General features: G+C 42.9%; 1 protein-coding gene across 1 annotated transcript in view; it reads left to right on the top strand.

Moving 5' to 3' along the window:
• The window catches only part of Oca2 (oculocutaneous albinism II), a gene marked incomplete in the record, with an annotated part of 273,796 nt that overhangs the window by 126,767 nt on the left and 128,270 nt on the right, over positions 1-18,759 (top strand). Inside the window, 1 exon segment of the mRNA XM_013507666.1 lies at positions 2,900-3,008. Within this exon segment, the coding sequence (XP_013363120.1) occupies positions 2,900-3,008 (109 nt within the window).

The raw sequence follows: 18,759 nt of genomic DNA on the forward strand, positions 1-18,759 counted from the left end.
CCTTCCTGCCTTCCTGCCTTCCTGCCTTCCTGCCTTCCTGCCTTCCTGCCTTCCTGCCTTCCTGCCTTCCTGCCTTCCTTCCTTTTTTTCCTTGGTTTTTCCTTTTTTTTCTCCTGCATGAAGTCATGAATACTTACTCTTCTTGTTTCTGTACCTGAGTTAATTTCTATGAGTTTATGAGGAAAATATTCCCCAGACGTGGAGGGCTTATTTTGTCAGAAAACTGCAGCGTTACGGTTTTTATGTCCTTTGAAGATGCCCTTCAGGTGCCGAACGCTGGAGAGGTGTCCCAGGCTGGGCTCCGAGCTGAGGTGTGGCCCCCGGCTCCCTGCCGACCTTGCAGCGGAGGCTTCCAGGTCCCACCCTGGTGAGAGTAGACGGCCGCCGAGACCTGGGGTGTGCTGCGTGACACAGAAGAGCTCTAGGGGCAGACGCAGCATGTGTGTCCTGCTGTACGCTCCTGGTGTCTATGGCCAGAGCTCTTTTTCTGTGTTGAAGGTTTTGCTCATTTTCTGGCTGTAGCAGATGTTTTCAGTGCCCCTGTGGACCCTGAGGGCTCCTCTCCTGGCAGAGAGTCTGCTTAAGATCTGCTAAGAGTCATTTTTACCCAAGTGCAACCTCAAATCCGTGTAGTTTCTTCTTATGAAGAGATTAGATGGTTACTTTCTAATTAGAATAGGAACATTTTGTCTTTTACTGAGGAAATATAGATGTTGGGGTCCTGGTAGTAGATCTTTTAAAGAGAATTTGGGTTTATGAGCTCTCCTCACGCTCTCTCCCATGGACGGTCAGGGCTAGACAAGAAGGGGTACCTGTCACCCTTCTGGTCCCCGTGTTTATGCAGGCACCACTGCCTTGCCGGGTCCCGTCGTTTTGGCCTTGAGTTAGAGAAGAGACAGTGTACCTCTCTGTGGACCTGTAGGGCGAGGACTGGGAAGAGACGGGAGAGGCAAAGGGGTTGCTGGCAATATCCCTTTATTGTAACTAAGAGCACCAGACAGACAAAAGGAGGCTGATGCAGTCAGACACACAAAAGAGGCCTCTGCTGGTGCCAGCTGCGTGACGCTGGGACCCTCTTTGACCTGATGCTCCTCCATCTCTGATCTTTAAGCTGGCTCTGGTAATGGTGACTTTCTTCGTTAATATCACACCTGGGAGGACTGGGATGCCACCCCTCATGCCTGGCGAGAGCCAGCTTTGCTCTTCCCGTAGGAACTCCACTTCATTCCCACCACGCCTCCTTCCCCCTGATTTTCCGTCACAGAGATTGTGTAGCCGAACCGGCCTTCCTTGGAGGTGGGGAGAGAAGAGCGCGGGGCCTCTGCCCTGGGCGGGGAGGAGGGCGGGTGCCCAGTGGGTGGCCTCCCAGCATGAGGGAGGGCAGCACCTTGGGCCTGAGTCCAGGGAACCGGGGCTACAGCCAGAGCAGCTGCAGCGTGGGGTGTGTGCTTGCATTTCTAACAGCAGCAGCTTCACCGGTGTGAACAGAGAGACTAAGAGAAAACGTGCCTCTACTTCTACCTGGATCTCCATCTAGTTATGTGTGTCATCTGTCCATATCTATATTTATGTATCTATATCTACACAGTAAATCTATATCTGTATCTATGCATCTTCATATCCATATCTGTATCTACATCTACAAGTCAGCATCTGTCTGTACCTAAATCTGCCTAAATGTAGATATCCTTATAGATATCTAAATCTATGTATGTCTATAAATCTGCAGACATCTGTAGTCAGAGACACCTGTAACAGGTCCTCTCTGTCTGTGGGTTCTGCATCCGTGGATTCAGTCAACTAGAACTGAAAATATTCAAATATAGAATTATTTGAGTTGAACATGAAAGACTACTTTTCTTGTCATTATTCTCTACAAAATTTAGTATGATGGCTATTTGCTTAGTATTTACATTGTATTAGGCATCATAAATCACCTAGAGAGAATTAAAGCGTGGAGAGGTGTTACCTAAGTTCTATGCAAATACTGTGCTGTTTTATATAAGGGACTTGAGCACCTGAAGATTCGGGTCCTAGAATCACTCTCCCATTGGTGACAAAGGATACTTATGTATCTATCAAAAATCAGATGAATCAGACAGACTGATGGTCGTCCATGCTGGTAGGACCATTTTTAATTGAGAACCCAGTGTTGCTGTCAGCTCCTACGTGGAGCCAGGACTCACTCAGGAACCGGCTGGCAGTGCAGGCTGATGGGAACCCACCCGCATGTGCTCCGGGCCCCGCACCACGCAGCACTTCCTGGGTTCACAGAAAGAGCACTCAGACTGTCCTGGATCCGAGGCTGATGAAGGCACTGCAGTGTGTTTTCTGCACCCATGAGTGACTGGGGAATTTCCTCAAGGGGGAACACCTGCACTCCAAGGTCTTTGCCAGCATTACATGAACAAAGTAAACACAGCCTGAGCCGTGGTAGTCCAAGAATATGTAAGCTCATCACCACAAGCTATGCTCAGCAGGAACAGGAAAGTTGGGCTAAAATATGGTGACCACCCTGGCACCTGAGGAAATGCAGGGCCATCGCTGGAGGTCATCTGTTATCTCCCCAAAGTCTTTGTGGACGTCTCATCTAACCCTGGATGAGGCTGGGAAGAGCTGAATACGCTCATGTTCTATTGAAAAACTGTTTAGTTTAGTGTTTTTTAAAAAGGTTGTACTGCGCTTTGCACCTACGATGTTTATTTTTCATGAAGATTTTGAATGCTACAATCTGGAATCTGGGTAGTTCTCTTTGTGATACATTACCTTGTTACCTTCTTTGAAATTCTATTTTCCATCATAATGAGGAATTTATGATTTGAGTCAGATTGGATTATGACACATTATAGGAGTCAGAAAATTGTACTGAGTAAATGGGTTGTGTTTCTCTCTCTCACAGCACAGGATATCAGACAGGATTCTGCTTGTCAAATGCCTGACAGTGCTGGGCTTTGTTATCTTCACCTTCTTCCTCAATTCGTTTGTCGCTGGCATTCATCTCGACCTGGGTGAGTCTAACTTTTCCTTGGCTTTTGTGATGGGCTTTGCAGTTGATGTCACAGCCTGAATGGGAAGGTTTCAAAGCACGATCCCAAGGCTCACAGTATCGGGAGGTGCTGTGCGGTGAGGATGCCACCGAGGCATGTTTAGATCAAACGAGGGAGGAGTGTGGCTTGTGCTACTTTCCTCTTCATTTGAAGAGGGCAGCGTATGTCTAGCTCTTGCTGATTCGGTGCTATGGGCGCTCAGCCCCTTCAGGCTCAGCATGGGAAGGGAGATAATGTCGGTACCGCCATTCCTATTATATTTGATAATCATGTCAGGAAACAGTTTCAGGAAGAGACAGGGGGTCACACCACCAGGCCCCATTCTACCTTCTTGAGGCAAGACATGGCGATTAAATGGTTGTCCACTGGTGCAAGGCTGGAGAGCTGCAGGAGATCAGCACAGCTCGTGCCCTCACCTGACTGCGATCGCACTTTCCTTGTGCAGTAAACTCATTCTTCCACCTTCTCCTCTCAGTTCTCTCCCTGCACGTTCTCCATACTTCAGCTCTCAGCCTGCTGCACTTCCTCCAGCCCTGTGTCCAGGCTGGGTCCCCATGGCCTTTGAGTGTGAGCTTACCCCATTAACCCCAGCATCCTTCCACTTTCCCTAAACGTTCTCCACTGCTCAGGGACTCTCCTTACCAATTTCACAGTGACCTCAGTGGGTGTCATTTTTAAAACAAAATGAATCAAAACAAAACAAAAACAGCAACTTGCAAAACTCACTGCACATGAAAGTATACATTTGTGAAAAGATAAATGAGATGCCGTCAGGGAGTCTGTTTAGATCAAAGATTTACCCATGGTTTTCCTTCCAAAGTAGGTTCTGCTAAGGCATTTAAAATATCTTCTTTCTATCTTAATTTCTATAAAAACTTGACTTACTGTATCATGGGAAGAATGTAACTGCTGTAGGAAGCAAAACCTATTAACTCTGTAAAATAGATGGAAAAGCAGCTTTGGTTATTCCCATCACATGTCTGTGTCTTGGGTTCCTGGGTACATTAGAAATCTTCAGATTATGAATGTTTCCCTTTTCTGTCTTTCATAAATAAGGCCACATGTCTATGTCCTTATGCATAGCGCATTATGTAATGGTGCACAACCTCTTTGTTAACTCACGTCCTCTAAGTTAATGCAAGTCCAACTTGCCAGGCATCCTGGGCTTGGTTCTGGGCTGACAGGTGCTATTTATTCCCACCTGAGAGCTGATTCATGTGGCATCTCCATACAGTGCTGGAAAATGCCAAATCTGGGTTCTAACAATGTCATGAATTTTAGTTGTTTTTGGTGGGTTACCTCTAGAAATTGCTGTAGTGTTATTATTTTAATTACACCCAAGCATAGTGTAATTTTAGCATTATAAATCTTTAATCACTATAAGAATGTTAAGTGGTTGCTCCTGGTAGTTAAGCAAATACAATGAAACTGGTGTTTTATGAGCAAAGGGATTTATTAGAGAATTCTTGTTCACAGATTATTTTATTTGAGATTGTACTTGAAAAGTAAGGCATTTGAAAAACTAAAAATATATGAAAACTCACAATTTTGCTAGCATTTGGCTTTGTATACAGAAAAATACTTTTAAAATTTAAAGTTCCCTCTTTATATAGACTTTTAAAACATCTTGGCTACTGTGAAATATTTTAATTTGGGAAGTCCACCTTTTTCACAAAACCTCTCTTTTGAGGTTGTTGTCTGTGCTTGAGGCTATTTCTTTTCTGCTTTTAAATCTGGTTTTGTTTTCAGATTGTGCACAGTTTGTATAAAAATGGTTAAATCTGGGGGATCCTGGGACCCATGTATTTGCTTATTCATCCTGTTGGATTAAGTTGAGTAGGAAGAAAGTTTGGTGAGCATCTATTTTAATAGAATGCAGTTTCCTGAGGGTGACAGTAACTCTCCAGATAGGAACAGGGGAAAGATAAATTTCAGATCTTCCAAGGGCTTCAGCCAGTAGAGAATGTGAATATTCAACTATGGTGATGCTCTGTGTTGAATGTGACCTGCTTCATGACTTGCACATCACACAAGCAATACATGAGATGTTATCATATGACACAGTGTGATGCCATATAAGCTGTGCATCGTGTAGCCCAACACAAACATCATGTAATAAAAGATAACATAAGCTGGACCTGCGGCACATGCCTGTAATCCCACCACTGTGGGAGTCTGAGGCAAGAAGTTTGCAAGTTTGAATCTATCTAGGCAACTTAGTGATTTAGTGAGACCCTATCTCAAAATAAAAAACAAATAAAGGCTTGGGATGCAGCTCAGTTCCAAGGCCCTAGGTTTAATTCTCAGTAACACACACACACATGTGTGCACACATGCACACACACACACTATTATATTTAACATAATGTCATATATATATATAAACAAAAGTGATTTTTTTCATGTAAAATGTGACATAATACATCATGATGTGATATAATACAAGTGATGCCACATGAAATATGTATTAAGTAATAGAATGTAACATCATAAGCACAGTACTTCATTTAAGAATCGTAACCCAAAGGCACCATGCTTATTTTATTTTTTAAATTATTATAGAGCAAAGTTGGCTTTCTTCTATGACAGTTTACATCTTTTAGGTGTAAAGTTCTGTGACTTTTGATACATATGTAGATTAATGTGACCACCAATACAACCAGACTATAGATACCAAAAAGCTGTCCTCATGCTCTGTGTTATGGTTTGGGTCTAGATGTCCCCCAAAGACTCATGTGATCAAGGTGGTGCTTTTTCAAAGGTGACTGAATCTAGAGGGTGTGATGCTGGGATTAAGGGTGGGTGATTCCTAATCGGTGCACTGGTTGATTTGGCACCACCCCAACCCCAATAGCCTGGATACAATATAAGGAGCAGAAAGAGGCGTGTCTTCTCCCTTTGCTTGCTTGCTTTTGCTGTCTTCTTCTTGCCATGAACTGGTTCTCCTCTGTGATGCCCCTCTGCTGAGCCACCCTGCCTTGGAGCCAGCTGATTACAGACTAAAACCTCTACAAACTGTAAGCTGAAACAAACCTTTGCTTAACTTTGGGTGTGAGGTATTTTGTCTCAGCAATGAGAAAAGTAACTAAGGCAGAATTTGGTACCAGAGAAGTGGGGTCACTGCTGTGACTGTACCTGTACCTGTGACTGTAGCTGGGAAGGGGAAGAGTTAGGAAAGGTTCGGAGGTGCTGGCTGAAAAGGTGGAGATGGAACACTTGAGGCTGTACTTGATGGGAGATTCTAGTCAGAGCTCAGCAGGCCAGAATTCTGATAGAAAAAATGTTGATAAAGACCAGGCTCAGGAGAAGGAACAAAAACCGAATTGGCTGTTAGACTCCAGGCAATATGTATTATACTCTGGCAGAAAGTTTGTCTGCATTTTGTTTTTGTCCAGAGACTTTGATTGAGACTAAGATTAAGGGAAGCAGACTAATTAATCTTGTAGAAGAAATTTCAAGGTAGTCTAATACTGAGGCTTTGGCCTGGCTAATATTGGGGGGTTTTAGCCAGATTTATGTTGAGAATCAAGAGCAAACAGCCCAGCAGAATGATTCAAAATTGTTGTGAGTTTGGCTAGAAGGAAGCTCCAGGGAAGCTGTGGCCTGCCAAGATGAACAGAGGAGAAACTGGTCACTGAGAAGACTAGCAAAGGAAAGCCAAGAATTTCAGAAGAAGACAACAGAAAAGATGGCTTGTGGGTATCACAAGAACCAGCAGAACTCCAGCATTTGCAGCCTCAGAGTTGTACAGGTAGAAAAGATTTACTTTGAGAAGAAAGCTCCAGAGTACCATGTTCCAGGACGGTGGCAGCCTAGAGAATTTGTTTCCCAGGACTGAGTCAGAGTGTTCAGTGATCCAGGTACTTGATCCCTACAGCCAAGGGTGAAGGAAGCCTGGCTCCTGCTCCAGCGGGCGGCAGACCTTGGCTTTATCCATGTGGCACTAATTTTAGGTGCATGCAGAATGCCAGAGTGGATCAGGAAGGCTTCCACCCAGATTTCAGAAGGAGCCCTGGGAGACGAGGCAGTGTGCCCCTGACAGGACAGAGTGTGCAGCTGAAGGTGCATTGATTGGTTTGACACTGCCCTAATCCCAGTGGCCTGAATACAATATACGGGAGAGAAAGAGGCGTGTCTTCTCCCTTGCTTGCTTGCTTTTTCTGTTTTCTGCTTGCCATGAACTGGTTCTCCTCTGTAATGCCCCTCTGCTGAGCCACCCTGCCTTGGAGCCAGCTGATGATGTACTAAACCTCTGTGAACTGTGAGCCAAAATAAACCTTTCCTCCTTTCACTTTTGGCGTCAGATATTTTGTCCCAGCAATGAGAAAAGTAACTAAGACACTCTTCTGTAGTTTTTCCCCTGTACCACCATCCCATTGACACCTGGTCTAATCTTTACCCCTCTAGTTCTGCTTTTAAAAAATATTTTTACTAGTACATATTTATAGTACATGCAGTTTACAATTATCTTGGGGAGTGGTTACATATACATAACTCAGCTTGTTTCTCCTCTCCCACTCCTCCCTCCTCTAATTTCTGAATCCTGATTTTCATCCTTGTTGATATTATTAATCTTAGCTCATGTTATGGCATATAATGTTTATATTCATTGAGGTTATTAGGTTTCCATACATGGCACATCTTTATTTTACTTATTTACCCTTCCCCTCCTCCTCTCCCCTTGCCCTTGCTCCCTTGGACCACTTCCCTGTTGCAAAAGATCCTTCCCCTTCTCCCCTTCCAGTGATTGTTATTATTCTGTGCTTGTGCTTTGCCTCACTCAAATGAGGGCCATCGTAAGGTATTTATGCTGTGTGTCTGGCTTATTCCACTCATGATTATATTTTCCAGGTGCATCTATCTTTCTATAACTATCTCAGATTTGTCATTATTTATAGATGAGTAACATTCCATTATATATACATACCTCATTTTCTTTATCCAGTTGTCTGTTGATGGGTATACAGGCTGCTTCCCAGACTTAGCAATTACAAATTAAGTGGCTACAAATATTAGTATGCATGTATTGCTGTAGTACAATGACCTTGGGGAAGATACCTAGTGGGGGGATCACTGGGTCACATGTAATTTTTAGTTTCAGTTCTCAGAGAAATCTCCACACCAATTTCCATAATGCTTGTACTAGTTACACTCTCACCAACAATTTTTTCACCACAGCCTTGCCAGCGTTTGTCATTACATACATGGTCAGACTGCAGGCAACCTTTTGAGAAATGCAAATTAAAACAATGCTAAATTCCATCTCATTCCAGAAAGAATGGCTATTATCAAGAAGACAATAATAAGTGCTTGCAGGGCTGTGGGGCAAAAGCACCTTTCTCTACTGTTGGTGGGAGTGTAGGCTGGTGTAACCACTGTGGAAATCAGTGTGGAGATGCCTCAAAAAACCAGGATAAGTGGTCCCATTTGACCCAACTATTCCCCTTCTGAATGTCTTCCCAGAAGAATTAAAAGCATCATACCACAGTGGTATATGTTCACCCATGTTTATAGCAGTGCAGTCTGTAATAGTTAAATCTTGGAAGCAGCCCAAATGCCCATCAACCAGTGAAAGGGTAAAAAAGATGCTTTTTAAAAAATATAATGGAGCACTACTCAACCGTAAAGAAAGATAATATTGAGACATTTATAGCTGAATGGATGGATCATAATCATAATCATAATCATAAATGAAATAAATTGGACATACATGTGTAAATATCACATTATGTCTCTGGTGCGAGAAACTGAAAATGTAAATAACAAAAATGTACCACAGATATTGTGAAATAGGAAGAAACTTTTTAAAAGGGAAATGGTACTAGGGAGATGGGGAAGAAGGAAAGGAAAGAAAAAAATGAGACAAGAAGGATAAAATAAAAACAGGGCTTTATGAATGGGGAGAGGAAGGGTGTTTGAAAGGAGGGGATGGGAATGGGGGAAAAAAGAGAAAACAAGATATATCACGGATAGGTACAAATTCCCTATAATGAGTGTAGTTGTCATGTATACCTACATTGTACCAATAAACTTAAATAAAAAAAGAAATGAGAAAAAGAGGGAGTATATAGACAGTATGGACAATATAGTAAAAAAATAGGATAAAGTAAACTGTCCTTTCTTGCACAGCATAATGTCTTTCAGGTGCATTGACTTTGTTACTGATACCAAGTTTGTCCTTTTTGTTGCTGAGTGGTATTTTGTGGTATTCTGTGGTACCAGAGTTCATGTGTCCATTTGCCCACTGCAGGAGACAAAATAAAATTAGTGTATAATGCTGCCCTCAGACTATGTGTATCAAATATAGATGAAACAAGTAGATTTCATTAGATTTGGGTTCTGTCCCCAAGATATTTCACTGTATATAATGTAAATATTTACAAATGTGAAAAAACCCAAAATCTCAAAGACTTCTGGTTCTGAGTATTTTGCACAAGGGGTGCTCAGCCTTCATAACACGACACCTCCTGGGAGATTTGCAGCCAGCACCCTGTCATCCAAGCATTAAGCGTTTCTGTGGTGAAACATGAATATTTACACAACGTAGGACAGAGACTACAAATAGCCTTATTTGGTCTTGTCAGGTTTTGTTGAATTTCAGCCTAAAACTTATAACAATTTTGCTTCTTTGAGCTTCAGAATTTCAGAATTATAAAGAAGGAAAAATGTAAACAAAGCTTTTGTAAATAAGTGTGTGTGGGGGAGAAGAGTGGAAGGAAAGGGAGGGGAAAAAAAAGAATGAAGTCCTCTCAAGCACAGGTACAGATTCCCCGATGAACGTGACCATTGTGTAGACCTAAAATGTACCTATAAAAATCATTTCCTTTAAAAAAAAGAATTTCAGATTTATAGATAAGTTGTTATGAAGCTGTAAAACCAATCAGTGAGGCAAGCTTTAAAATGTTCTCTTTTGGCGTCAAAACTTACAGCCTTTAATTAGCAATTTTTCCAGGTCTCCTTTGATAATTAGTCCAGAATGTACCCCTAGATTCTCTCACAACATGTTTGATTAGATTTCAGTTGTGAAAAATTTCCAGTAATCATTTCCCTATTATGTCTTCATATTTCTGGTCTTCTCAGTGTCCTGTGGTGTTTCTGCTGTGGTCTTTGTGAGGAGATCATAGTGAAATCTAGGGTTATTGGAATGATGCCGGGCTGCTGATGGGTCAAGGGACGAGGGACTTGCAGGGCTCAGGCAGAAGAAAGGCGCCTGACAGAGCCTCCTCCTCACCGAGCCGCCCTCGCTCTGCTCAGCCTCAGGCTTCTCCATGGGCTGCTGGTCTCATCGTTGCTTTTGGCTCAATGCAGAAGAGTGGTTGTCCATCTATTCCTCACTGTCCAGGGTCCTGTCTCAGCCACATGAGCAGGAAAGACTATTTTGAAACCCAGCTTCCCAGGAGTTTTCTGACTGGCCCACATGGGGTGTTAGTGTCTTCCTAGCACTGAAAATTATGACCAGGAGGGAGTGGCCATGTGGTAAAACATGGCTGGGTGCTGGGGTCTTTAGGAGTCAGACAGACATTCCGTAACTCCCTAGCACACGTTCTAGGCACACTAGGTCCTGGGAGGTGCAGTCATCTCTCAGTCTCCACAGGGACTGGTTCCAGGACCACCCAAAGATTGAACGTCTGTGGATGGGCATATAAACTGTTTCTGAGATTTAACTAATATAAATTTTGTGCTACACACATGGGTATGCATTTATTGCTATAATATGATGTCTTCAACTCTTTTAGGAAGATACTTAGAAGGGGAATAGCTGGGTCAAATGGAATTTCTAGTATTAGTTTTTTGAGGAGTCTGCATACTGTTTTCAATAGAGGTTATGCTAGTTTACCTTTTGGCCAATAATATAGAAGGGTTCCTTTTCCCCCACGGCCTCATCAGTATTTGCTATTATTTGACTTCTTGATGACAGCCATTTTTTCTGGAGTAAGATGAAATGGCAGTGTTGTTTTAATTTGCATTCCTTGACCAGCCAGCGATGTTGAAAATTTTTTCAGGTATTTCTTGGCCATGAATACTTCTCCAATTGCTGAATTTTGATTGGACCTTCTATTTCAGGGGGTCTGATGGTTTTGAGTTCTTTATGTATTCTAGATGTTAGTCCTCTGGCTGAGGAGTAGTGGGCAAATTCTCCCCCCCCGCCCCCGAGGGCTGTCTCTTCTCTCCATTGGCTTCTTCCTTTGTTGTGCAGAGGCTACTTCACAGCTTATAATGCTGTGGTGAACATTCGTGTGCACGCTTCTGTGTCGACACATTTCCAGCTCCCCTGGGTACGTACCTAGGATGGAACATATGGCAGCCCTACGTTTAACTTTTTGAAAAATGGCCAGATTGTTTTCCCACAGTGTCTGAACCTCTGTACAGCAGAGTGTGAGGATTCTAAGGTCTGTATCCTTCCAGCAACACCTGTTATTGTTTATCTTTTTGGTTACACTCACCATACACATGGTAATTTATTATGGCTTGATTTGCATATTCTTAATGACTAATAATGTTAAGCACTGTTGCCAGGATAATCTTTATTATTTTTTCCTCCTTGTTGATTTGCTCCCCTCTTTTAGGTTTCTTAACACAGAAGTTTTAATTATTTATTTGAAATCTTTCCTATTTTTCTGAATAGAGATGTTCACAGGTACAAATTTCTCTGTACTGTATTATCTGTATCCCATACAGTCTGTTACAATGGGTTTTAATTTCCATTAGTTTTAATTTTCCTTTTGATTTCTTTCTTAATCTCTTTAAGGAATTTAAGGAATGTGTTATTCAATGTACACATTTTTTTTATTTCCCAAATTTTCTTCTGTTATTGGTTTTGAATTTCATTCCACTGTGGTCAGAGATCATACTTAGAATTATTTAAGTCTTTTTAAATTTATTGAAATTTGTTTTATGGACTAATATATGATCTATTCTAGAGATTGTTCCTGATGCACTTGAGAAAATTTATATTTTGCTTTTGTGAGTTGAGGGTTCTCAAATGTTAGGTCTAATTGTCTTATAGTTTTCTTAAGTTTTTGATGCTTGTTGGTCTTTTCTCTTGGCATTATACCCAGTAATGTCTGTGAAATATTAAAATCTCCAGCTGTTATTGTTGAGTTATTTACTCGATTCTGGCAATTTATATTTCATATATTTGGGGGCTCTGTTGTAAGGGACATACATTTATAATTGTTTTCTTGATGGTTTTTCTCTTTTGCCGTTATAAAAAATAAATTGTCACCTTTAACAATTCATTTTACTTTAATTCTCTGCTACTTGGTCTTAGCATAGCCTCTCCATCTTTATTTTGATTATAGCTTACATGGTTTATGCTTGCTCTTCATTTTACTTTCCATCTGTTTATTTTAGACTCTGAAGCAAATCTCTTGTAGACAGCATGTATTTAGATCATTAAAAGTTCATGCTACAGTATCTGCTTGTGTTTGGAGTGCTTAATCTTTTTACATTCGGTGTCAGTGCTGATATGGTGGGATGTAGCCTGCCATTTTGCCACTTATTTTCTACACAACTTGCAGGTTTTTGTCCCTCTCTTCCTCCATGACTCCCTTTCAAGCAAGTATTTTCACATGCACCGTTTTAATTCTCTATTACTCTGTTATTTGAATTATTTTCTCAGTGTTTGCCCTGGTGATTAAGAAGAGCATTTTAATTTCAATAATCTAAGTTCAGATTGATATGAACTTATCTTTACTGCTGTAAATAAACTTTTCTTATACATAGCTCTGCAGTCTTTTGCTTTCTGTGCTGTTGTCGCTATATAATTTTCATCTTTATTTTATGTCCATCAGCACGGTTTTATTCTGCTGCTTTGTGCTGTCATCTTTTGGTATAAAGTTATTTATTTATATAAATGCCTTCATTAGTGTTCTCTATTTTATTTGTGTGGATTTGAGTTACTTTCCAAAGTAGTTTCATTTCAGACTCAAAACTTGCTTTAGTATTTATTGTATGGGAAGGGTGCTAGCAAATAAGTTTCTTAGCTTTTGCTCATATGGAAATTTCAATTTTTTCATTGTTTTGAAGGATAGTTTGGCTCTTCTTGGTTGACGTGCTCTTCAGCAATTTGAATATGCCCTTCTTTACCCGTCCTGCCTCTCTCTCGGCTGATTAGAGCCACCTGGTGATTTTCTCGAGGATGCTTTGGCCACGATCAGGTGCTTTTCCCTCAGAGTTCAAGATTCTGTCTGTCTTTCAACAGCTTCGTTGTGGTGTGTCTGGGTGTGACTCTCTTTGGGTTTGTCCTGGCTGGATTTAGCTTGAGCATCTTGGATGTCGAGACTTGCATTTTTTGTCACATTGGGAAATTTTGACCACTGTGTTTTGAAAGATTGCTCCTTGCCCACCCTTCCTTTTCTCTAGGACTCGTTATGTGTGTTGGTCCATTCTGTGGTGTCCTACAGGTCTCTCAGACTTTTTTCATTTTTTTTGTCTCTGATTTTTTCTTGAACAAAATCTTTTTGTATTATTATAAGCTTTTGGCTCATTTACAGACTTCTGCAACAGTTGATTTTTGACAGCTTCTGCTACGTTCCCACTGCATTTTGGAGGAGCAGATTTTTAGAGTTCTTTGTTTTTCTCACCGATTGTTCAGTGGCTGAATTTTAAAGTGGCTGTAATTGCAGGTTGTGCTGTTGGACAGCGATAACTTTCTTTCCAGGGGATGTTGTTTGTGTCCGTTCTTCGATGGTGGCCGGCAGCCTCGCTCTGTGGAGGCTGATGTGGACTTTGAGTCCCTCTGGTTGTCCTGGTTACTTGGCAAGGAAACGCTGAGAGAAGGGAACCTTAAGAATGGAATGTGTGGATTTGTGCCCAGTGCCTCCTTGTCCCTGTAGGTGGGGCCTGATCTGAAGGAAGAACGATTAAGTAAGCGCCTTCACCAAGCCTGGCATGAGATGCTTTCACCCCTCATGTGTGGCTTCCCACCCCCTCGTCTTCATCAAGATCATCCCACGCTTTCTCCTGAAAGCTGGGATTCCGGAAAGCTGGGATTCCCGAGCGTGGACTATCTAGAAATGCCCTTTTAAGAAAGAACAAGAACGCGTCTTTGGCAGCTTTGACTGTCATGTGCGTCAGAAGCCTTGAGTCTGAAGTCCCCTTCTTCACTATAAAGTCGCTGCTGACTCCGGAGCGTCCTCGGCAATCCGACTGAGTGCCCTCCTTGAGGGCGCAACTGCTGTGAGCCGAGAAGCGCGAGCAGGCCGGGTCCTTTCCTGTGGGCTCCTGGCGGCGCAGCCTGGCAGTGGCAGAGTGGTGCATTTCACAGGCGTGGTGCCCTGGGCTCTGACTCTCCAACCGCCCTGATTGCTGTTTGTGATCTTTCCCTTTTGTCGCCTCCGGTAGGTTTTGAAGAGGGCAGCTGACAGCCCCATGAGGCGCAGACAATGATTTGAGGAACAGAGGCAGCCTAACGGTGCTTCTTCCTCTCTTTTTCTGCTCCCGGTGATGCACATCACACAGGCCTGTTCACAGTACGGTTCTGGGTTTTTTTGTGTTTTCATTTTTGTTTTTGTTTCCTGGTACTGGACACTGGAGCCTGTGCTTTCATGCTGAACTGTATTTCCAGCCCTTTTTATGTTTTATTTTGAGACAAGGTCTTGCTAAGTTACCCAGGATGGCCTTGAACTTGTGATCTTCCTGCCTCAGCCCCCTTGAGTGCTAGGATTACAGGTGTTTGTTGCCACACCTGGATTTTTTTTTTTTTTAGATTGGGGGATTCTGATAGAGAAAATATCAGCTTTTCAGCCATGGATTTTCTTCTTCTTCTTCTTCTTTTTTTTTTTTGTCTTTTAGGAACAGAGTTTCACTATGCCGTTCAGGCTGGCCTTGAGCTCACTTTGTAGCCCAGGCTGGCCTCAAAAATCCTCTTGCCTCAGCCTCCCGAGTGCTGGGGTTACAGGCGTGCGCCACCATATCTGGATCAGAAATGTTAATGTTCCATGTAAGCAAAAAATATCTGTGAGTTGTTGGTGGAGGAGTAGAGTGTTACACAGGTATTTTGTGAAGAGAATTGTTAAAACTCTCAGATGAAGTGGTCAATTTTCTCATTTTATCATTAACCTCGACATTGTAAGTTGTTTGAATACGTTGTAATATTTTCTATGTAAACCATAGTTTTTCCTTAGCATTAATAACAATGGCAACCTACATATTTGCTGTAGAAGACCAAATTGACATAAGTCACATCTATAGGCTTATCAGAAATATTAGAGCCAAAGATTATTCATCTCAAATTTCTGAATATCTCTAACTTTGGAGTCATAATACTAGGAAGAGTAAAATTTGTCCAATAGTTCACTTTTTTGAACAATGAGGTGGCCATGTTTGAATGTTTCAACATCAGTAACTTGAACAAAAATTTAAACAAAAATTTAAATAAATCCTCTGAAATCTGATCATTTCTGAGGCTTGTCGCATAAAAGAACCCATTTTCCAAATGCTCTTTTGTGGAAATTAGGTATTAAGGGTTCACTGTTAGTGAGTGACCTAGTTTATTGGAACAAAACAACAATGGCAAAAATGACGGACCTAGTTTCTCTCTGAACTTTCGCAGACGCATCAAAGTATTACTCACACCCTGCGCATTTGGTCTTTGCTCAGGCTGGATGAATCCAGACAGGACAGGCCGTGCTGACTGAGCAAGCATCCTAACATCTCACAAGTTCTAACACAGCAGAGGTGTTTCTTGCTGACACCACATGTCCAGTGCTGGCCACCGGGTGTCTCTGTGGACAGAGGAACGCGCTGTCAGTACACAGATTCCAGGGTCACCTTAGTGTGGCAGAGATAGTGGCTACAGTAGCAGCCGCCCTTAGAGGCAAGCCCGGGAGAGTGTCCCATTTGACCAAATGGCCAGGCGGGTCTTACGGCTTCACCTAACCTAGGGGATGGGAACCTTCTTCAGAGTCCTGTAGGGAGAGAACCGACAGGCGTGAGGAGCTCACATAACCCGCTAGTGATCACACCATACAATATTTTTAAAAGGTTTTATATGAAGAAACAACTTATGCCTTGGAATACCACACAGTATTCAACCACCAGCGGCGGCAAGAATCTGCCTCGATGCTGGGCAGGGAAGAAATTAGTGGGAAGTTGTCTGCCTTGAATTTCAGGGAACCCGAGGAGTGAGGGGGGCAATCCCAATGCAAGCCGTTGTGACCCCCAGGGTAGCTGGATGGTTTTTCAAGGCTGGGTTGCTCTGGTGCCAGCTCCGGGGGCTGTGCTCACACGGATTGCTGCTCACGCGTTCCTGCGCTACGACCCATGAGGCTCCCGTGCAGCCCAGGGAAGCCTGGCCTCGGCTTTAAGTTGCCCTCTACAGAGGAACTCAAGCTGTGTGGCACGCGGAGAGTCTGATTGCTGCGGATGCTTCGGCTGCCTGTTCACTCACTTCTTATTCTAATATTTTTGAGTGTGTTTGTCCCACCTGTCACTGTGAGGCACTGTGACCCAACAAACAAGGCCCCACTTCTGAGAGGACAGCTCAGCCCTGGCCGCCTCTGTGCTAACGACCCCAACTTCCTTAACCATAGGACATGCAAGGTCCAAACTGGGAGTTCTGAAACTGTACTCAGGACCTTTCTCTAACCCTTACATTGGAGTGACTATTGTTATGTAAGAATTTATCCATTTTAACAATTCACAGTTTTAATTCTACTTCATAGTATCCGGGGAACACGATATTCATATTTTTAGTATTACTCCACCTGGAAATCTAGAGAGTACTAGATGTTCAATACACATATTAGCAGAATTTGGTTTTTCATGGTGAATAATACTCATAAACATTCCCCTATTAATATGAAGACATTGCTTATACAGTACGAGGTACATTGAAAGTTTTAGAAAGTGTTTTTATAAACTCGAGTTTAGAAAATTAGGGGACTTTGACCCTTAAAAAAATAATGAGAGAAAATATTCATCATGGCCGTCTTCTTTGTTTCTGGCATTCTCATGAATTTGTCATTGAAGTTCATGTTGGCTTTGTCAGTCACGAGCAGAAAGCCTCCCAGAATTGGGCTAATTTCCAACATCTTGCAAAGCCTGAGATGCAGATGGGCTCCAACCTTGCGTTAGGCATTGGCTGGTTCACTGTGGCCTTAGCAGAATGTGTGAATTTATGTCAGCCCCTGTGGGACACCTGGACGTCTGATGCTAGCAGAGCAGTTACACGGTGTGTTACCAGAAATGGGTGTGTGCTGCCTTCTCCACAAGACTGTGCGGGCCTTGGGGCAGGCCTCCTGGGCAGTGCACTATCCCCGAAGCCAAAGGATCCACCCCTCGGGGACTCAGTGCGGGTGTGTGCAGGGAGCTCTCTCTCATTCTGCCCTTGGAGTTTATCCTGCTGCTGTTTTCTGACAATATGACTGAGCTGGCAGTTGGAGTACAACTTGGACACTTGGTGCTACTCAGACAAATCAAAGACAAAACCTCTATCCTTCTCTTCCCTCCCCTCCCCTCCCTTGTCCTGCTGTCCTCTCCCTTCCTGTCCTCTCCTCTTCCCCCCTTTCATTAGAGATCCTAGCATTTGGAGACATTTTGCTAGCCTCCAGGAACAATCACTTCTGACTGACTTGAGCATTTTATTTGGAAACTTCTAGTAGAATATTTGAATGTCTGTGTCATCCACTCTGCCTCCCACCCTCAGACTTCTCTCTTTCAGTTTTGGAGAGGGGATTGAATGGCTACTGAGCAAGGTGATGGTGTTATCTAACTTTACTGCAGAGGAGCTGGGACAGCCTGCCTGGTCTAGGAAGCAGTGCACCTGAGGCCCAGCGCACAGGGCGAGAACGGTCCCCTCTGAGGTCGGAGGACATTTCGCTCTTGCTCTCAACCATCACCAGAGCTTATGTTCATGCCAGCCTACTAGTTCACTGTGTGACTGTTCTGCTGGCCTCAGATGTCCAGGTGTCTCCACGGGGGTCTCTGAGATAAATTAACACACTCTGCTACTGCCGTGGTGAACCGACCCATGTCTGACTCAAGGTTGGAGCCCTTCTGCCCTGAGAAGGCTTTGAGGAGGTCACAGATTTGTATAATGCCTTCTGAAGTAATTTGGCAACATCTACTAAAGTTTAGGACCATGCATATCTACTGACTGTGAATTTTGTTCTTTGTCTGTGCCCAAAAGGTATGTACATCAAAGGACGTGTTTGAAATGTTAATAGCAGAATTAAGTATAACAGCCCAGATTTGAAACCACTCCGGTCTGTTCTATTGGTCAGCTTTCCTGTCACCGAGGTAATACCCGACACCCACAGTTAAAGGAGAGATTTGCTTTGGCTCATGGTCTCAGAGGCTGCAGCCCATGGTCAGCTGGCTCCAAGGCAGAAATTCTAAGGCTGAAGGGCTGACCAAAGAAGCTACTCAATCTATGGCAGGCAGGAAGTAGAGGAACCAGCTATAGTCCCCAAGGTCACCCCCCCCATCCTCCAGACACACCCAGAAGTGTGCTTTACTGATCTGCTAGGCATCTCTTAACCCAGTCAAGTTGATGAACAGTCACACCTGTCAATCTTATAATGGCTAAATGCATTGTGAGACAATCACATAGTGGAATATTATGTAGATATAAAAATGAATGTGTCACTGCAACTGTAACAAAAATAACGGAATCTCCAAGATATGCTGAGCAGAAGGGGAGTGACACACGACATGATTCCTTTTATAAGAACTCAGAAAAGGTAAATCTATGTTGTTAAGAGGTGAG

Source organism: Chinchilla lanigera, unplaced genomic scaffold (assembly GCF_000276665.1).
Source record: "Chinchilla lanigera isolate Chin_1 unplaced genomic scaffold, ChiLan1.0 scaffold00132, whole genome shotgun sequence".
Classification (NCBI taxonomy): domain Eukaryota; kingdom Metazoa; phylum Chordata; class Mammalia; order Rodentia; family Chinchillidae; genus Chinchilla; species Chinchilla lanigera.